This window comes from Tigriopus californicus, chromosome 12 (genome assembly GCF_007210705.1).
Source record: "Tigriopus californicus strain San Diego chromosome 12, Tcal_SD_v2.1, whole genome shotgun sequence".
Classification (NCBI taxonomy): domain Eukaryota; kingdom Metazoa; phylum Arthropoda; class Copepoda; order Harpacticoida; family Harpacticidae; genus Tigriopus; species Tigriopus californicus.
The window spans coordinates 17,482,318-17,500,647 of NC_081451.1; the positions used below are offsets into that span (position 1 = coordinate 17,482,318).

Consider the following 18,330-nt stretch of genomic DNA (forward strand, 5'->3'; position numbering starts at 1 on the left):
ATTCTCCACGCTCAGTTGGCTTCTGCTGAGCGATTAGGGTTTGGTTATTTCTGCGAAAATTTAGCTTTCTCGTTGGATTTTGTCCTTTATACAATCAATTGACCTCTGACAGTAGTTCTAGGCTCATTCTGATTTGCTGGCTTAGCAAAATTAAAGATAATCAAGGTCAAACTGTAAGATATCGATTTTTCAAACTGTTCGTCCTTTTACTAAAAAAGATTGTTGGGATAATTCCCCTACCATATCCGGTTTAAGAACTTGTTTCAACAATTCTAAATCATTTGGACAATGTTTTGATCAAAATTCGTGATCAAACCATATTCAAAGCCTCGCCAGATCTGCCAACTGTAATTTGTTGGTGGGTCAGATATCATATGAATATAAAAGTAAGTAAAATGACGAGAATGATAGTTTTGTTCATTTTTACTACTGTATTTCTGTTCAGTAAAAATTGGGACAAGTCATGAATTGAGCCCGGAAAAGCGTACTTTTGTCGATGACGATGATGATGAAATTGTTGATAGTAAAACCAACTTACATGCATTGGGAAAGCATTACAGGCCTCTAGAAAACGTGGGCAAATTATGTACAGGGCTGGGAGTCTAAAATGGGGCATTTTTCAAAAGTCGGTTGTTCCCCCTCAATCACACCTAGCGCCACGAAACTCGTCCTGCAATTGTCCGCAATTGATGGCGATGTTCGGGTAAAATTTAGAAATAACAGTTCGAGAGGGTGCCGATTTCCTTTTGGTTAGCTTTTGAAGACGTACAATATCGGAAATCTTTCGTACCTTCTATGAACACTGTACAGTCCACACTTTTTAGTCTCTCCCAATACGGCAGCTCTCTCATTCCTGTGATGTTCCTAGTGAAACATCTTTGGACCTTTTGCAAACCTGCTTGAAAGTCAATTTCATTCAAGTAGTCAAAAGGCGTTGCGCTGGCTTCTTCAGTTAACTGGTTAACAGAGAGCAGCAATGTCTGAGAACATTTAGACACCTCACTCTAGCAATCCAAACCTTGATGGTATGGAATGTTTTGTTTTGGTTTGGGCCAAGGGGGAGGTCAGACACTCAGTTTGAAGTCACTCTTGTGACGTCAAAACGCATGCAAGGTCATGAAGAGGCATAGCCTAATGATACAGTTTTCTTAAATAATGACATCAATTTTGATGAAAATGGTCTGAAAATTTACTAGTTATGAAGACGTGATAATCAACTTGCCATGAGAGGGCCAATAAGATTACAAACTTCATGGCCTTCATTTTGAATGTCAAATAGAAGTATAGCTTTATGTTCCTTGAATTATGTTGTTTTGAGGGAATGTACCGCCTAAAATATCAAATCCGTTCTCACCCATGACATTTTGGGAAAAAAGTAGCTTTGTCAATGTGTAATAAAGTCAAAGACTCGTGTGATGTTGATTTTGGCAAGGCCATTGTCCAATACTATTGATACAATTTTCAACTTATAAACCCTACATTGTTAGTCTAGGACCTGACCGGCAAGACAAAATTACAACTGTGAATGTTGTGCCTAAGGGTGTGAAGATAGGCAGTGTCTTCCACACTTGGAGGATGGCAAAGAGTTTCCCCAAAAACGATTTCTGCCATAGAGCACCCCAATTCTTCTTTTGGAGTGCTCTGTAGTTGCAGCATGACAAATGGCAGTTCTTCTACCTACTCCCTTGATTGACCTTGGGCTATCAAGGTTGCTTTCAAATCAAAGTAAAATCATTCAACAGTGCCATTGGCCTGTGGGTGCTAGGCCGTGGTGAGTTTCTTGTAAACCCCGAGATATGACATCAGATCCACCCAAGCTCCTGAGGAAAACTGTGAGCCTCTCTCTACTGTGAGAGAGCAGGGCACTCCATATCGTTGAACCCGCCCGGCAAAAAGGTAGAAATACAGGTATGTGTTTAAATATTGGTCATAGGCAGGGCCACACCATCTTGAGAAACGGTCAACTACAGAAACATGCAAAGGAACCCATGACTCTTGGCTAATTGGCCAACTATATCCACATTCAATTCAGCAAGTTTTGAGGATGGAGGATTGAAGATTTGCAAATGCGCTTGGGTATGAGTTGTTACTTTTGATCATTGACAGCTTGGGTAAACCCATACCCAGTTTGATACGTCCTTTGCCAAATTGGGCCACACATAATTGGCCAATATTAGTTTTTGTGTTGCCTTCTTACTTGGATGGGTCATGGGTTCTGGAACAACAGGGCTAAAGGTGGGGCAACCAGTGTTCATAACCATAAACGCATTGGGACATAATTCAGCTGTGGCACAATGAGGCGGAAACGTGCAATCTTGTGCACCAGCAGCAATATTGGAGGTAGCAGTGCACAACTGGTTGAAACGAGAAGAATCTGGGAATGACGAAGCAGCCACATGAGCAAAGGAGGTAACTAGTTTGGAAATTGCGTTCCTAACACATCCCAAATCTAAGGAGTTTCCCCTAATACTGGTCCACCTGAAGAACCCATTGACAAATTGCTTGAAGTTATGTCCATGTGGAGCTTTCCATCAATATCAGGTTCAAGTGGTCTTGGAGAGTAGCTTCCTATACATTGTAAAAGCTGAGCGAGACATGGCTCATCAGTCAGATCCCTGTGCGAGGTGTTTTGTTCTACACAATAGTGTAGTTCTTTACAGTACGGATTGCGCTTTGTTGGGACATCTCCTCCCTAGGTCACCCTGGTGTCAAAACTCGGAACGCGATCTCGACATCTGTCATTTCTACACATTCAAACAGAAAATGAGAGCCTGAGAAAGATTTCTATGAATTCGTGGGGAATGCTCCATTTGCATTCCCAGCCCTGTATGTGGACGTGTGTAACTGTATTAACCTTTCATCGGTCAAAGTCACCCGCCGAATCATTTTTTATCTGATGATGACGTATAATGCAATGTCAATGATGAATCTTAACAATTTGTTGCCTAACCGTATATATACGTTAATTTAATTCGATATACGAGTTAAAGATGAAGTTCGGACTCTTTATTTATTTTTCGTTCTTTAACATCATAAACACCCTGTTGGGCCTTTTTAAGGTGATGGGGAAGCCATTCGCAATGTAGATAGAGGCTATGGCTATCATGCTTGGAGATCAGTTCTCTAGTGTGTTTTCAACCCCACCGAGTTTAGAAGCAACAGCTCATTGCTCTAATGACGAGTCTGTTGAGATTGATGATGTTAGTCAAACTGAGCAGTTTGATGATCTTACATTTACGGATCAAGATTCTCTAGCGACCATCAGGGACTTGAGGCCTTCAAGTTCTCCTGGTCCTGATGGTGTGACATCTCAGGTACAGATGAGATGCTCACAGGTCTCTTGTCTTCTTGTACTTGATGCGTTGCGTCTTGGACCTGGGCAAGTTTCATCTCTCACTTCGAATATTGCGAAGGTGTTTGAGAAGATCATGAAGTTCAAACTTGTTGAATTTCTTGAAGTCCATAAAGTCCCTCCTCCTTGTCCGCATGGGTTCCAAGCACATTTTAACACGGTTACCCAGCTGATTGAGTCTAAAGAGCAGGTCGCTGAGGGATCAAGTCGGTTGATGTAATATAACTCGATTTTGCCAAGGCCTTCGACAGGGTAGATCATGGTCTTTTAGTTAACAGGCTCCATGAGATTGGGATCTAAGGCAAGGTTTTCAATTGGTTAAGAAAGTTCATTTATGGTAGGAAGCAAGCGGTTAAGGTCGAGAGATCCCAATGTGACATACATGATGTCAAGCAGGGTGTTCCTCAGGGATCCATATAAGGTCCTCTCCTTTTCATCAGCTTCTATGCCCAACTTCAGAGACTTAACAGTAAAGTCAGTATTACTTTTTATGCTGATGATACACGATCAATTTGGAATAAAACGACATTGAAGGGAGTGAAATTTCGTGCTATGACCCTTGGGTCGACGCCAAGAGACTTTCCACTCATAGATGATGATTAGAGCCGGCAAAAATTGCATCCTGCAAATTGTGCAAGCATATCCCAAAATCTTCTGCAAATTTACTGCATTTACAAATGCTGCAATTTCATCCGCACTATTTGACATTTTTTGCAATTTATACTGCAATTTCAGCCACTTCGACTTAAAGATGTTAATATTTCTGCACCTTGGGATATTTTAGATAAATTTGTGTCAATTTTGGGGAGAAAATTGTGAGATTTAAAGTTATTCTCAATTTTTCTAGAAATTTGTTTGGCATGAAAATACAAAATAGGTTACAGATATATTAACAGCTGTCTGCATTTATATTTCATCCACTCATTTTGAATAACTCTATCTCTCTTATCATGGCAGTTTTGGGCGATGCGATATTTTCAAGGTTGGGACGCACTTTGTTTGTGCAACAATCTTCTCTTTTAAAAGTCAGACACATATTAACATGTTTCCATGGGGTATAATGTGAAAAAAATTGGCCGGCTATCATTTTCAAGAAACCTGATAGTCATAAAACATAATGTTATTAACAAAACTGTTGCATAATAGTTCTTTGTGACATTTTCAAGATGCTCGCCTAGCTGATTGGTCTGAGAGGCAGCTTGAATAATAAAAGAATCTTCTCCCCAGGTTTGTTTGTTAAAAAGTCAGATGGCAGTTCTCTCACTTGGCCTTCCATCTAATGATGACTATTGATTGATTTGGTAGGCAAAAGTAGCCTTTGCAACCCTCCAGAAGGAGTCGATGCCTATGGTTTGACAAGTTCATTTGCAGATGTACGGTTGGATATATCGCACGTTTAAGTCCAGAGATAGCATCACGATGCCAACTCTGTTCAAGTCGTTTATTCGGTCACATCTTGAATATGCTTCACCCATTTGGGCTCCAATGAGTTCAGCAGGTTTGCAAAAGGTCCAAAGATGTTTCATTAGGAATAGCACAGGATTGAGAGAGCTCTCATATTGGGAGAGACTAGAACAGTTGGGACTGTACAGTGTTCAGAGAAGGTACGAAAGGTATCTGATACTGTACGTCTTCAAAAGTATCCATGCACTTTGTCCCAACCCAGGATTTAGGGTCAATTCTAGAGACCGTAGAGGCTTAACGTGCGTTTTGAGAGCACCTTCAAGCCCTCGAGAATCCAGGCTAGTTCGAACAATGAAGTCCACTTGTCTTCTTTGTCGGGCTCCTTCATTGTTTAATTTGCTTCCCTCTAATATTCGTAGGGAATGCGTAGGCCTTGTTGATCCGGTTGCTTCTTTCAAGTCAGACTTGGACAAATTTTTAGGCGGCATTTCAGATCCACTCTGCATTCAAGGACTAGCTCGGTCTGCCAACTCAAATTTATTGGTAGACCAAATATCATAATAAATAAACGAATTATAACCTTTCATTTTAATAGTACTGGGGATTGCATTCCTTGTAGCGGTTAGAAAAGCCCGTGAAAAACCAAACCAAAAAACAAGAATAATTAGTTTCACTAGAAGTAGACGATATCATAGTCGGGTTCCTCTTTGGTCGTCATTTCTTGGTTCTGGCAAAGGTTCTGACAGCCGACATTGCTGCCCCCGAGTTTGTTGCCGCTCGGAGCTCCGGACACTGGTTCCACATTGTCCGAGTATAATCCCTTGCTTCAATTAGATTTTGACAAGTGTTCAAAATTGATTGATTTGTGGTATTGTCAGTGTACCTGATACTGAATCGGACATGGCACTGCCTTTCGGAAATAATCTTGGGACATTGAAGTTGGAAAGGAAGATAACGTCACCCTTGAGTTATTTGCACTTCGGAGACTTAATAGTTGTTTGTTAGGGGTTTAAAATAGAGTTCGAGTTCATCTATTCAGATGAGGAATGGTACATGTAGCATTGTTTTAATAAACTCTCACAGTATTACTCATGAACATAACTAAAAATGCCTTTTCAGCTGAAAAAAGGTAGTTCTGGACGTACTTTTTTGCCAAAGAATTTTTTATCATTACAATAGACTTTTTGAAAGCTTAGAGAAAATTTGTGTCTAGTTTTGCGCTTTTTATCTTGGGTTTTTGGTACCTTTAGTGTATGAAAAGTACCCCAGTGGTCTCCCAAAAGTTGTGCTGAAATTATCAGACAGCTCCTACTTAAAGGAATCATGTTATCGATGGCTGGCTTCCATGACAGGCGAGACTGAACCTGCCGCACCTGGTACCCAAACACATTTCCACCTACTTTGATCCACTTTTGGTATTTTTTCGAAAAATCGAAAAGGGCCCCTTTGCGTTTCGTTTTTTCGGTTTTGTATTTTTCGAAAAACTTAAAGTCTAGTGTGCAGTATCCTTAAAAATAAAGAAAAATAGAACAATAGTTTTGAAAGTTGTAATGCCACAATTTGCACACTCACACCTGTCTTTTAACTCAATACTCCAAATGAATATTTTGCTGTGTTTTCAAATTTTCTTTTTCCGTCCCATTCTCTCCTTTCTTCCTTCATAATTCGAACCTGTACGTTTCCTTCAAATCTACAATTCATTTTGTATTTTTCAAACTCCCTTTGCCATGTTGCAGCTTGGCCTTTTACACATTATTGGCCATTATTATCCTTTATCTCTTGCCCACGTCGTGAAAACAACCTTTTGCTTACCCAGAACCTGAGGAATTACATGTTCATGAAACAGTCCATATTTTAAGTGCAAACCCGAAAATCAGTTGCTGAGACTACCTAATCATGATCAAAGAGTTCCTGAAATCGATCTATCTGTCTGAGATGTGTGAAAGCCATAGTCTTTATTAACATGATAGTCGCTAACAATGGGCTTCTCGATTATGTACTAATTTTGTAACTCCATGTTCTTATATTCATTCCATATTTCATGATGGGTGTAGAACCGCAGTTTTAATCTAAGATTTATGATCCTAATCGTTCATCATGACCAATGCTATTATCGAACACGATTTTTGCAGAAATATTTGAGTGAAAGTAACACCCAATATTAAATTGACCATTTGAAACATTTACAGTTTTAGAATCCCGTGACTTCAAGCTATAACTTGATATACAATATATGACTCAATGGGTCAACGATGAGGGAGGCCAAAGATTTCAAATGCCAAAAGGAGTGTCCTAGAAGTCCACAGACCTTACTCTTTTGCTGATCTAGCGCCACCTCTACTTCCTCCTTGGAAATAGGGGCAAGAAGGACACAGTTGATGGTTAAATTTGTGACAAAGGTCCCTGCAATGCCTAAAGAAGGTTTTCAAGCACACTGAAGAACTTGTTGGAGTCGTCCTTGTCTTATTATCAAATTGGTGCATATTTCCATCCTGAGCTTGACTGAGATAGTTCTCCACTTCCAACAACTCACACTCCAACTCGTGGTTTCGTAAGGTTTTATGGTACGCATTGCGGGCGATGAAAAATTGTTTGTAGCACGGTTCTCCTGACTTGACACAACACAGAAGATGTACGAGTAAGGCTCGGCCGTGGAGATCTCATGGCTGAGTAGTAAAGGGAACTTTTGGGGTGAACGTTTTGTTCATGTTTTGACGGAGGAGCATCGTTGGAGTAGAGGCCTCTGTCAGATCATCTGAAGAAATTTTGGTTCCGATCATCGTTCTTAGTCGTTCACCAACTATTGCTAGATCGACTCGCTTAAAAATGCGACATGAGCTTGTTTTCATGGGACGACACGGAATCCGGATGATCGCGTTTATTGTTTGTGGTCTGACACGCAGACTTCGTGCACTCTAACAATTTTCACCTTCAGAGTTTCGGATGTAAACACGTGGTCAATGCACGAGCCCCCATTTGCGTGAAAAAAAGTGCATGCTTTGTATGATCTTAGAACAGGCTTGCTGGGGTACCGTATTGGTAGAGCAACCGCTTTCTAATTTGCGAATCCTGGTTCAATCCCAGGTGAGCCGAGTCCAAGCTTCTTTGCGGTGTTTAAATTGCAGCATAAGTTGCTGCCTTACCAGCTTAAATGGGCGAAACTGTGATCATTCCCGAGGTTGAGGGAATAATTAGTGTTGGGTGTGATCGCGAAGCGGGAATATCCCTCAATTGGGACACCCATCATCAGAAGCAAGCCGAGCGAGAGAGCTGTCTTCTGACTCCAAACAATCAAACAAAAAATAGATATTAGAACAACATTGAATTCTTGTAAGAAGCTGAGAACCTCGTCAAAAGAAGTGGTCCCTGGTTTTAGATTGAAATCACCGATCAGCAAAATGTTCTCCTGATCTTCCACTCGATCTAAGAAGGAGGAGATTTTCATTAGTGATGTCGTCCACACCCAAGGATGGTTTGAAATAGCAACCACCGATGAAGAAATCCTTAACCTTCATGCCCAGGATTGCTTCCAATTGAAAATATATAAAAGTGATTAACATGGCCTTGAATGGAATGAAATTCCGCTCAATGACCTTTGGGTCATCTCCTTTTAATACTCCATTTGTAGATAATAGAGGTAAAGATATTGAGCAGGTCTCATCTATGAACGATCTAGGTGTAGTCCTCCAAGATAATGAGCATATCCAGTTGAAAGTTGGTAAGGCTTTTCAAAATGGTGGTTGGATATATCGCATGTTTAAGTTCAGAGATAGTGTCACGATGCTAACTCTGTACAAGTCGATTGTCCAGCCACATCTTGAATATGCCTCGCCCATTGGGCTCCAATTAGTTCAGCAGGTTTGCAAAAGCTCGAGCAGGTCCAAAGATGTTGGAGAGATGCCATGAATATTGGACGCTAATTGCGCGATGACCTAATTGCTCTCTTCAATACGAATGCTCGAAGACGACGACTGAGAAAAGAAAATGGTTTTACCTATTTCTAAAAACGGAACTTACTGGAAAATAAAGAACTCGTGCATCTCCCTAAACCGTTCGATACTTTATCACTCGTGGCGATCATGCGATGGCGCAGTCGGTATGTACGGATTCCTAACGTACCGTCCGCGGCCCGCCACTGATCTGTGATACGTCTGGATCTATTTCGACGTATTCAGCGCGTGCTTAACATTCATCAGAGATTTGGTCCCATCCATCCAATTTTCCCGGAGTGTTGAATCTGGTCCAAATTTGTGCTTCTCCAATAATTCGTGCTCCAACCCTTATCGTGTTCTTCATCACTGCGATCTTCTCGCTCCGTGTTTTCAACAGGATTCCTTGCCACCAGTCCCGGTCTTATTGGTTGACTGGTTGATCTCTCGGCCTTCAGATTATTCGGAAGGTAGGAGGTATGGCTCATAGGGATGAGATTTAGGTGTGAAGGCCAGCCGTAGAGGCTTCAAGGCCGCCTTAAGTAGAGCAAGGAATGTGGCTGAGTCGGCTCTTGAAGATTTCTCGGTGGGTGATGATCCAGTCTTATTGGAGAATTTCATTCGTCACTGGATGGACGTTTGCACAAATATTTGAATGCTGAAGATCAGGTGATCTGTCATCTTTCTTTCGACGTGAAGGATGCAGACCCGGCCGTGGACGAGCATACGTCAGCCTTTATTAAGGCAAAATCACAAGTAACCGGTTATATGAGGGATTTTGATGCTATTCGGCTTAGGAATTTGACAGTTCCGATCCAGACGAGTTCAGGTTCTAATCATGGCCATGGTCAAACTACCCCCGGACTGCCCAGAATCGATGCCAAGAGGCCTCCGGTTCTTCAAGAGGATACTGACCACAAGGCTTTCACGCGGGTGGCGTCCTTTGTGGAATAATTATTCCCGTCTCACATTTCTAGATCAGCGCGATCAGGCCATCCAAGTTGGACTCTTTGGGAGTGTTGCAGTGGTGGATTTTTGAGAATCGTTAATCACTCATTGGGCATTCGAACTGACACTGGCCGTCCCGTGAAAGAGATTCTGGATCTTATCGAGGATCATCTCCGCAGTTTACGAAATGTCCATTTGGACATGCGTGATCTCCTGGCCGTTCGTCAGAAAGAGGGTCAGGACTATACCTCATTCTGCAATATAATTAGAGAACTCTCCGATTATGCAGATGCTTCCAAAGTCACAGAAGATCGTCTTCTAATTGCGCTCTTATTACAGGGTATGAGAAATGATTCTAGCAAGGCCAAGATAATGGAACGGAATCCGAACACGTTTGATGAAGCCCGGAGATATATCCTTGAGTTGGAGACCGCTCGTAAAGGTGCTCGCGCTTTTAATTTCAGCAAACCTCTCACGAGCTATACAGTGATGATCGAGACGTCCATATTACCAAATCTAATTACAAGAAAATGGTGGCAAATTGGGCAAATGGCCGGAGAAGAAACCTCTAAAGAAGCTTGATTCAGAGGTATGTTCTCTTTGCGGTTCTTCCAGAAAACATTCTCGTGAGGATTGCCCCGCTGCGAAGACTTCTTGTCATGGTTGTGGTCGACTTGGACATTGGAAACCGGTTTGTCAACAAAAAGGGGACAAGAAAGCAAGCATGATCCATCTCCGTATTGCATCGGCATCATCCCCGAACCACGGGAACCGGATCGATATCTTGGTATCACCTATTGGATCAAATGAGACCACAAACTTGCAATTTTGTGCTGATACCGGAGCCGATGTTGTCATCATGGGTATGAACCAGTTCCGAAGTTCGAATTTATGTCAGATGGTTCCCGTTGATTCTCATTTTGATAATATAAACATCTCTGGTGTTGATGGGCGTCCTCTTGATCTTTTTGGCACATTCAAGACAGATTTGTCCGTGGACAATATTCATCAAGCCCAGGACGTGACAGTTGTTGTCAGTCCCGATTTGGACGACGCATATTTGAGTTTGGAGGTGTGTAGAGAACTTGGAATTGTTGGTCCACACTTTCCACATCCCAAAATATCCCATGTCGAGTCATTGCCCTTCTCCAAATCCGGAACCACATGTATGGCCGTTGAATGAGCGAGAGAAGTGGATTGCTTCTTTACCTGTGATTCCTGGAAAAGAAGTTTCCATATATGTGAAGCTAATAAAAATCTGTTTACAGTTCTGCTCTGAACTGTATCGCGAGAAAACCAAGAGGCGTGCACGAGCAACAGTCTTTTGGCCAGGATATACGTCCGATATTCAGAACAAGTTCAGCTTGTCATGAATGTGCGTATTATCTCCCTTCCCAACACCACCGGAACCATTAATCCAGATGACAACCCACATATCCATTTGAGATGGCACAGTCCGTCTTTTTTCCCATGGCGGCAAGGAATACATGGTTTATTCGGATCGTTATTCGGGATTCCCTCTTATCGCCAATATCATTCTTCTCCCGCCTGCCACATCCGTCATTGCCGATCTTAGCGATTTTTCAGTCTTATGGGCGTGCCTAACCTTCTTCGATCGGATAACGGACCCCAATTTTCATCGTCGCTGACCCAAGCCTTCTGGAGGAGTGGGGAGTGGAATGGAGGCCGTCGTCCCCTTATCATAGCCAATCGAATGGCCATGCCGAAGGCCATGGTCAAGGCCGTGAAATATCTAGTGGCCAGACGGGCAGCAATATAAATTCGGAGGAATTTGATAACGGGTTGCTTGAATTCCGTAACACTCCACGAGAAGACGGGCTTGCCAGCCCAACGGCTTTTCGGCGTGCTCTACGCTCGAAGCTCCCGGTGAATGGACGAGCTCTGAGGCCCAACTTCCGTCCAATCCCACCAACGAGGCCGATCAAAAACAAAACAAGAGAGTGACCAAAAACGTAAACAGTATTATAATCGTCGTCGTTCATTCTCAAGAGGTTGGCCATCGGTGAAAGGTGTTAGTCCAGAATCCGAAGACTAAGAGGTGGGCCGGTTGGCCTCTGTAATTAAACTCGGATGGTCGACGAAAATATCAGTTACAATTCCTGAATGACAGGGTACTTTGGCGAAATCGTCGATATATTCGTCAAGCTCCGAAATCCCCATTTGGTGATCAAACGGATCGAAATGCGATTCGCCGCCAAAAGGTCCTATCATAAATCCAAGGAAAAGTACTCGAACGCAACGTCGACCGAGACTCTATCAAAGTTAATTGTCAAATACAAGACGTTGTAAGAATTTGCCAATTTGGGAAGTTGAATGAACAGAATCTTTTATAATCTATATATAGCCCAACCTCTCATTATGGACGGTATTTCCCCCAGCTGAAATCTGGGACAAAAAACAGGTCTAGACTTCCACGTGCAGACATACTTCGGTTCCATAGTTCTCCTTTAATAAAGTTCCTTGTTCTCCATAACCACGACTATTCTTATCCGAACATACGATCATTCCAATCTTTCATGGTTAAGTCAATCAATTGGGCAATTCACAAGCTCAATTGCAGAGACCGCTGCACCTCTCCCTGGTCTGTTGAAGACTTCGTCTGTGTTTTCATGGTTCCCAGATCACACCACGGCCTTTTGAAAATGTTAAATCTGCTCTAACTTCTCCTCCAGTACTCGGTATGTACAATCTTGGTGCTGAGACAGTCCTTCAGACTGATGCCTCAAAGTTGAAGGGTCTGGGATTGCACTGTTACAACGACAGAGATGGTGAGTGGAGACTCATCCAATGTGGTTCCCGTTTTCTAAAGGATGCGGAAACGAGATACGCTATTGTTGAATTGGAGGCCTTGGCTATATATTGGGCTATCCGAAAATACAGAATGTTTTGCCGGGTTAAATCATTTTACTGTGATCACGGACCATAAACCATTAAAACCGATTTTTAACGATCAGATGTTGAATTCCATCGAAAATGCCAAGATTTTTAGTTACCGTTCACGTCTTTCCCCTACAATTTTACAGTGGAATGGAAGTGCGGAAAGGATCACTTTATCCCGACGCTCTTTCCCGTGCTCCGATATCGAATCCGGACGACGATGAGGACGACGGTGCCGAGCTGGATCGGTCGAATCTCCAGGTGCCGTAGTACGCGCCCGTGAGGTCGATCTCACTCTCGAGATTTGTCTGCCCACGCCCGCGAATGTCCCGAGTACTGCCGATTGAAGTCCGCCGTGGAGAAACATTCCGTGGTCAAGTCTCGATCCGGGTATGTGACACTTTTAAGAAGGTAGCCGACGAACTTTCAGTCGATAGCGACCTCGTCCTTCGAGGTTCCCGCATTGTCGTCCTCCTCCTGCCATCAAGGACGTTTTAAATATGCTACATTCAAGTCACCAAGGGGTTTGAGCGTACACTAAGAGGCGGGCCAGGCAGATTGTGTTCTGGCCGGATTCAGCTCCGACATAGCAAATATGGTGGAATCTTGTTCAGAATGCTCCTACTTTCGACCATCTAATCGACCCAACCTCTTATTCAGACGATCATCCTTCAAGACTTTCGAGATGTTACAGCCGATTTTTTCAGTTATGGAGGGAAGGATTATCTGGTCTTGTCTTGTCGCTTTTCCGGGTTTCCATTCATCCAGAAGTTTACTTCTTCCCCCACCGCCTCGTCTTTAATCAAGGAACTTCGCGATATTTTCGCTGTACTTGGAGTTCCTAATGTCTTCAGGTCTGATAATGCAACCGTTTTTGCCTCGTCACTAACCCAGGACTTTTTCAAGCAATGGGGCATCGTGTGGAGGCCATCGTCACCTCATCACCCCCAATCCAATGGCCACGCAGATTCAAATGTCAAGAGCTTGAAATATCTCCTGGCCAAGTGTGGAGGGGAGTGGAGATCGGATGAATTTGTGGCTGGACTAATGGAACTCCGGAACACACCTCGCTCCAACGGTTTGTCCCCTGCACAACATCTATTTGTTCGTCCCATGCGTACTAAATTGCCTGTCCATTGGAGAGCATTTCTGTCTGAATTCCAGCTTCAGTCCGAGACGGTGGATTCCAAGCGTCTTAAGGACGATCAAGTTCGAAAGGCCTATTTTGACCGGACGAGTCGGGTTCTAAAGAAGCTTTCGTTGGGCGAACACGTTTTGGTCCAAAATCCCATCACGCGTCGCTGGGACAAGCACGCTAAAGTTGTGGACAACCGATCTCCTCGACGATATCTCCTCCGATTTCCGTCGGGCCGCTTGTTGGAACGCAACCTTCGTTTTCTCCGTCGAGCTCCCCATGGTTTTGTTTTGGGAGACGATCAATCTGAGGACGCCGTTCCCAGAAGGAAGAGTCAACGTGAACTACGTTCGCCGGATCGATTCCAAGCTTGAGAGCGCGCCATGATCTCTTTTGTTTATTTCTCTTGTTTGTTTCAGTGTTGCTGTTTACACTCATTATTCTCGAAGGGGAGATGGAGAGATGCCATGAATATTGGACGCTAATTGCGCGATGACCTAATTGCTCTCTTCAATACGAATGCTCGAAGACGACGACTGAGAAAAGAAAATGGTTTTACTTATTCTAAAAACGGAACTTACTGGAAAATAAAGAACTTGTGCATCTCCCTAAACCGTTCGATACTTTATCACTCGTGGCGATCATGCGACAGGGGTTCAACAATCTAGTCGGAGAGGGAGATACTCGTGTCATCCCCGGATAGTGACGTGAGAGGGGACGCGGGCATCATCATGATCGGACCTGTGGCAGGCTTCAATCTGTCAATGGAGAAGTTGTCAACCTTGCCGTCGATATCAAGACAATAGTATTTCGCATTCCGGTCTAGAACCTGATAAGGTCATCGGAAAGGACGGCCCAAACCAGTTTTTGTTGGGTCCCTGATGAATAGGAATGCGGCAGTGTCCAACCCCGCGGAATGTTGGGTGCCGCCTCGTCCGTGACGAACTGGGCTAGTAAATGCCAGGGCCTGCATTGCAAGTGTAAGACTGCGAACTTCGGATCGTTGAGTGTTGAGATCCGGGAGAGAAGCGTTGAACATTGTTCCAGGAAGCCGGACGGACAGCCCAAACGGCATCTGGGACGGACTGTAACCAATGTCTGGTTTTACAGTTGCTCTAAGGCGTAGGAGGACTATTGGAAGGACTGGAAGCCATGAATGGTCATCCTGGATGAGACAACGGAGGGAATCTTTTAATGAACGGTGTAGTCTTTCTACCATCCCATTCGATTGTGGGTGATAGGACGTGGTTCTGTTATGACTGATGCCGAGTGCCTCCAATACGTTACTCCAGAGATCCGACTCAAACTGGCCTCCCTTATCAGACACTATAGTTTCAGGTAATCCAAAACACGCTATCCACTCAAGCAGACCACAAACACATTCGGACGTCGTTTGAGACTTCATGGGGTAGGCTGCAGGAAAACGGGTGAAGTGATCTATGATCATAAATAGGTACGAGAAACCTTGGGATTCTGGGAGCGGGCCAACAATTTGCACGTGTATGTTAGCGAACCTAGTACTGGGGCTACTGAGGTCATGAATCGGGGCCTTATCATGACACCCAATTTTCGATTGCTGACAAGCTAAACACGACCGGACGAATAGCCAAATGTCTTTGGACATGCCGTTCCATTGAAATGATGCACTAATGAGCCACCTCGTTGCTTGAATTCCCGGATGCCCGAGATGGTGCAGTGCCGTCATCACGTTTGTTATTTCTGCTGAAGGAACCAGAGCTCGTGGCTGTGCCCCCTGGCAATCACACAGGATGTTCACTCCCTTGATTTTGAGTTTTTTATACCGGGCACTGTTTTGAGCCATGTGTGCTAAGCCAGGATCATTGGCTTGGGCCATAGAGACCCGGAGCAAGAGGGGGTTGGAGATGGTCAGGGCGTCCAATGGTGGTGCCCGCGAGGGGCTATCGGCCACCACGTTTTCTTCTCCCTTGATATATCGAACATAACTTGTCAGCAGAGCGATGTAGGCCAGTCGGCGAGCCTGCGTTTCCGTTGGGTGGACGAAATGGTCTTGATGGCTTTCTGAAGTGGTTTCTGATCTGTTAAAATGTGGAAGATTGTCCCTTCGACGAAGTGTTTGAAGTTCCTGACGGCAAGATACATGGCCAGGAGTTGCCTGTCATATGTAGAATAGCGACATTCGGAGCTGGACAATTTTTTACTAAAGAATGAGATTGGGCGCCAGCCATGCTCCACCCTCTGTTCCAGAACTGCGCCAACGGCAAACTTGGAAGTGTCGCATACAATTCGTATGGGTGCACCTTTGATGGGGTTGATCAGATGGGATGCATTGGCCAGCGCAAGTTTCAGGTCCTCAAAAGCTTGATCGGCCTCATGGGACCACACTAGCTGCGAGTCCTTTGGAGTTATCATGGAGTTCACATGAAGCAATCCGAGATTGAAAAAAAACGGCTATTACTACATGTTTTGGCCTTTACGAGTATGTGCGAATGCCCTTTGGGTTACGAAACGCCGGCCAGACATTCCAACGGATTCTCATAGAGCCGCCACACATGCACAGTGCGGTTTGGCTGGGCATGGTTTCTTTGATTTTACTCCATGGAATAACGTCAGTTGTCCACGAACGCGTTCACTTGACTAGCCCTATAGGATCGGAATTCATTGATGACACAATTACTTGTTATTTATTCCGCCAAATGTGAGGCCCAAACGCTTGCTGAGCACAACAAGATATAAACTCGTACCCTGTTCTCAGAAATGAGATTCCAGCAACATATTGGGGTGCTCATATTGACTCTTTTCAGCAACAGCTGTTTCATGATGTCAGCTCAGCACAAATTTTGGGTGGTCCCTAAGGTTCTTCTCAAAACAGAGGAGGCCGTAAATAACCAACGCTCGGGTCTCAATATCAGACAAAAATGGAACAAGTGACAAATCAAACTGCATCAGTCCTCCATTAGTTTCTTTGTAAGGAAATGAATTTGTAAATATAGGAACAGCGTCTTGCACGCAATTAAACATGAATTTTAAGCCTTTGTATTGTGATTAGATGTTTTGAACTTGTTCCAACTTTTCAAAATTTTACTGCGATCAAAGGGGAAACCTTGATTTTCAGGAAAGAAAAATGAGAAAAACAACAAGAAAAATGTCTCAGTTCCAATCATGCCAAGAATTGGATAAGGCGTAATATATGTAAACATAAGCATATGGCACGGTACATTCCGAGAGAACGCAAATACTAAATGCTATCATCTAACCACTTCGCTGTGATTGGGACACGATGCGGTATGATAAATGAGCACACTTTTCCAGCCACTTCAAAGCCGAAGGATTTTAATCATGAAATGAACGCAAAGTATCACATGTGCCATGAAAATTTCAATGACATCCTGGGTCCAGACAGAGTGTTCCATCTCTTGGTGTTATTCAATATTCGATTGGTTGGTTGGTTGGTTGGTTGGTTGATTGAGCTGTCCTTAATGGCCGCGGCAGACCCTGTTTGGGTCGTTGTGCAGAGGGAACATGACGACCACGCGTTTGGAGCGCACCCGCACGGGCCTTTTGCACGTTTCAAAGCAATAGCAAATCCTCGCGGCAAACACCACGTATTGGGCTTTCTTGGACCGGCAATACGTCTCGCACTTTTTCATGGACGAGATCTTATTATCGCCTTTTCTGTAAATGCCGAGTATTTTGTTGATGGCCCTGGGACAACTTCGGCCGTAGCGATGGCAAGCTAAACATTGGAGTAAAAACATTATGGTATGAGTGTCAAGTACTTGAGTCATGAACGTGAATAGTTAGAAGAAAGCAATGAGTTATGTATAACTTACGCCTCGTGGCGGTTGTGGTCATCATGACCGAGCAGAACACCAAGAAGAAGGTCAATGTGATCATGGACTTCATTTTGGACCTATTGATTGTTCTCTATGAGGGTTGAATGAGACGATCAAGTAAGACTGATGCCAAAAGGTCAGCTTATGTCTTTTAAATAGCATTGAGCCTGAGCAGGTGTTTTGAGCCATCAACTGCTTATGCTCTAATAGTGTGATTTGTTTCCTCCCAAAAAAAATCCAAGGCTATTATCAACAAAAAATGAACCAATTATCAAGCAGCAGTCTAATTAAGAGTGAAAATACTGTTTTTTCCCCTCAATGTCGATATTTGTTTGAGGACCATACAGAATGCTTGCAAGAGGACTGCTCAGACATTTCACCACAAACAGGTTCTACAATCAAAATCGTAATTCCTAGAGTATTCATCGTTTCCAACTCCTTCTTGGTTCAATTGAGCATCATGACATTTGATAAGTTTTCGGTAGAAATGCTTAAAAATCCCAGTAGTCTGCTTGGGGTCCAAGATGAAACGACCTCTGGGTTGCTGAGTGTAATATGGCTTTGAACATGGAATCAACACCGTTAAACATATTTCGCAAGTTTCCTCGATGAAAGATTTAAGGTATGTCCATGTGACACCTAGTAATCTGTCAAATCATCATGTTCTCGAGATAGGGTCGACCATTACTCAACAGCCGGCGTGCTCTAGGGTAATACCGGTCAAAAAGGTCGGGCTGGCTAAGTTCAAGTTCAAAGATGAACATTGGCCGTTGATTATAGAAAGATTAGAAGAACTTGACCTGATTTCAATTCTGAAACAGGAATCGTCCATAGATGCAGCCATTGATG

General features: G+C 43.5%; 1 protein-coding gene across 1 annotated transcript; it reads right to left on the reverse strand.

Annotated features, from left to right (window-relative positions):
* Positions 1-16,962: 16,962 nt before the first annotated feature.
* Positions 16,963-17,658, reverse strand: LOC131891970 (uncharacterized). The gene is made up of 2 exons (XM_059241677.1): positions 17,479-17,658; positions 16,963-17,381 (listed from the first exon to the last, which is right to left on the reverse strand). The coding sequence occupies exons 1-2, from the start codon at positions 17,549-17,551 to the stop codon at positions 17,122-17,124; spliced, it is 333 nt and encodes a 110-aa protein (XP_059097660.1). The 5' UTR covers positions 17,552-17,658; the 3' UTR covers positions 16,963-17,121.
* Between the last annotated feature and the right edge of the window lie 672 nt (positions 17,659-18,330).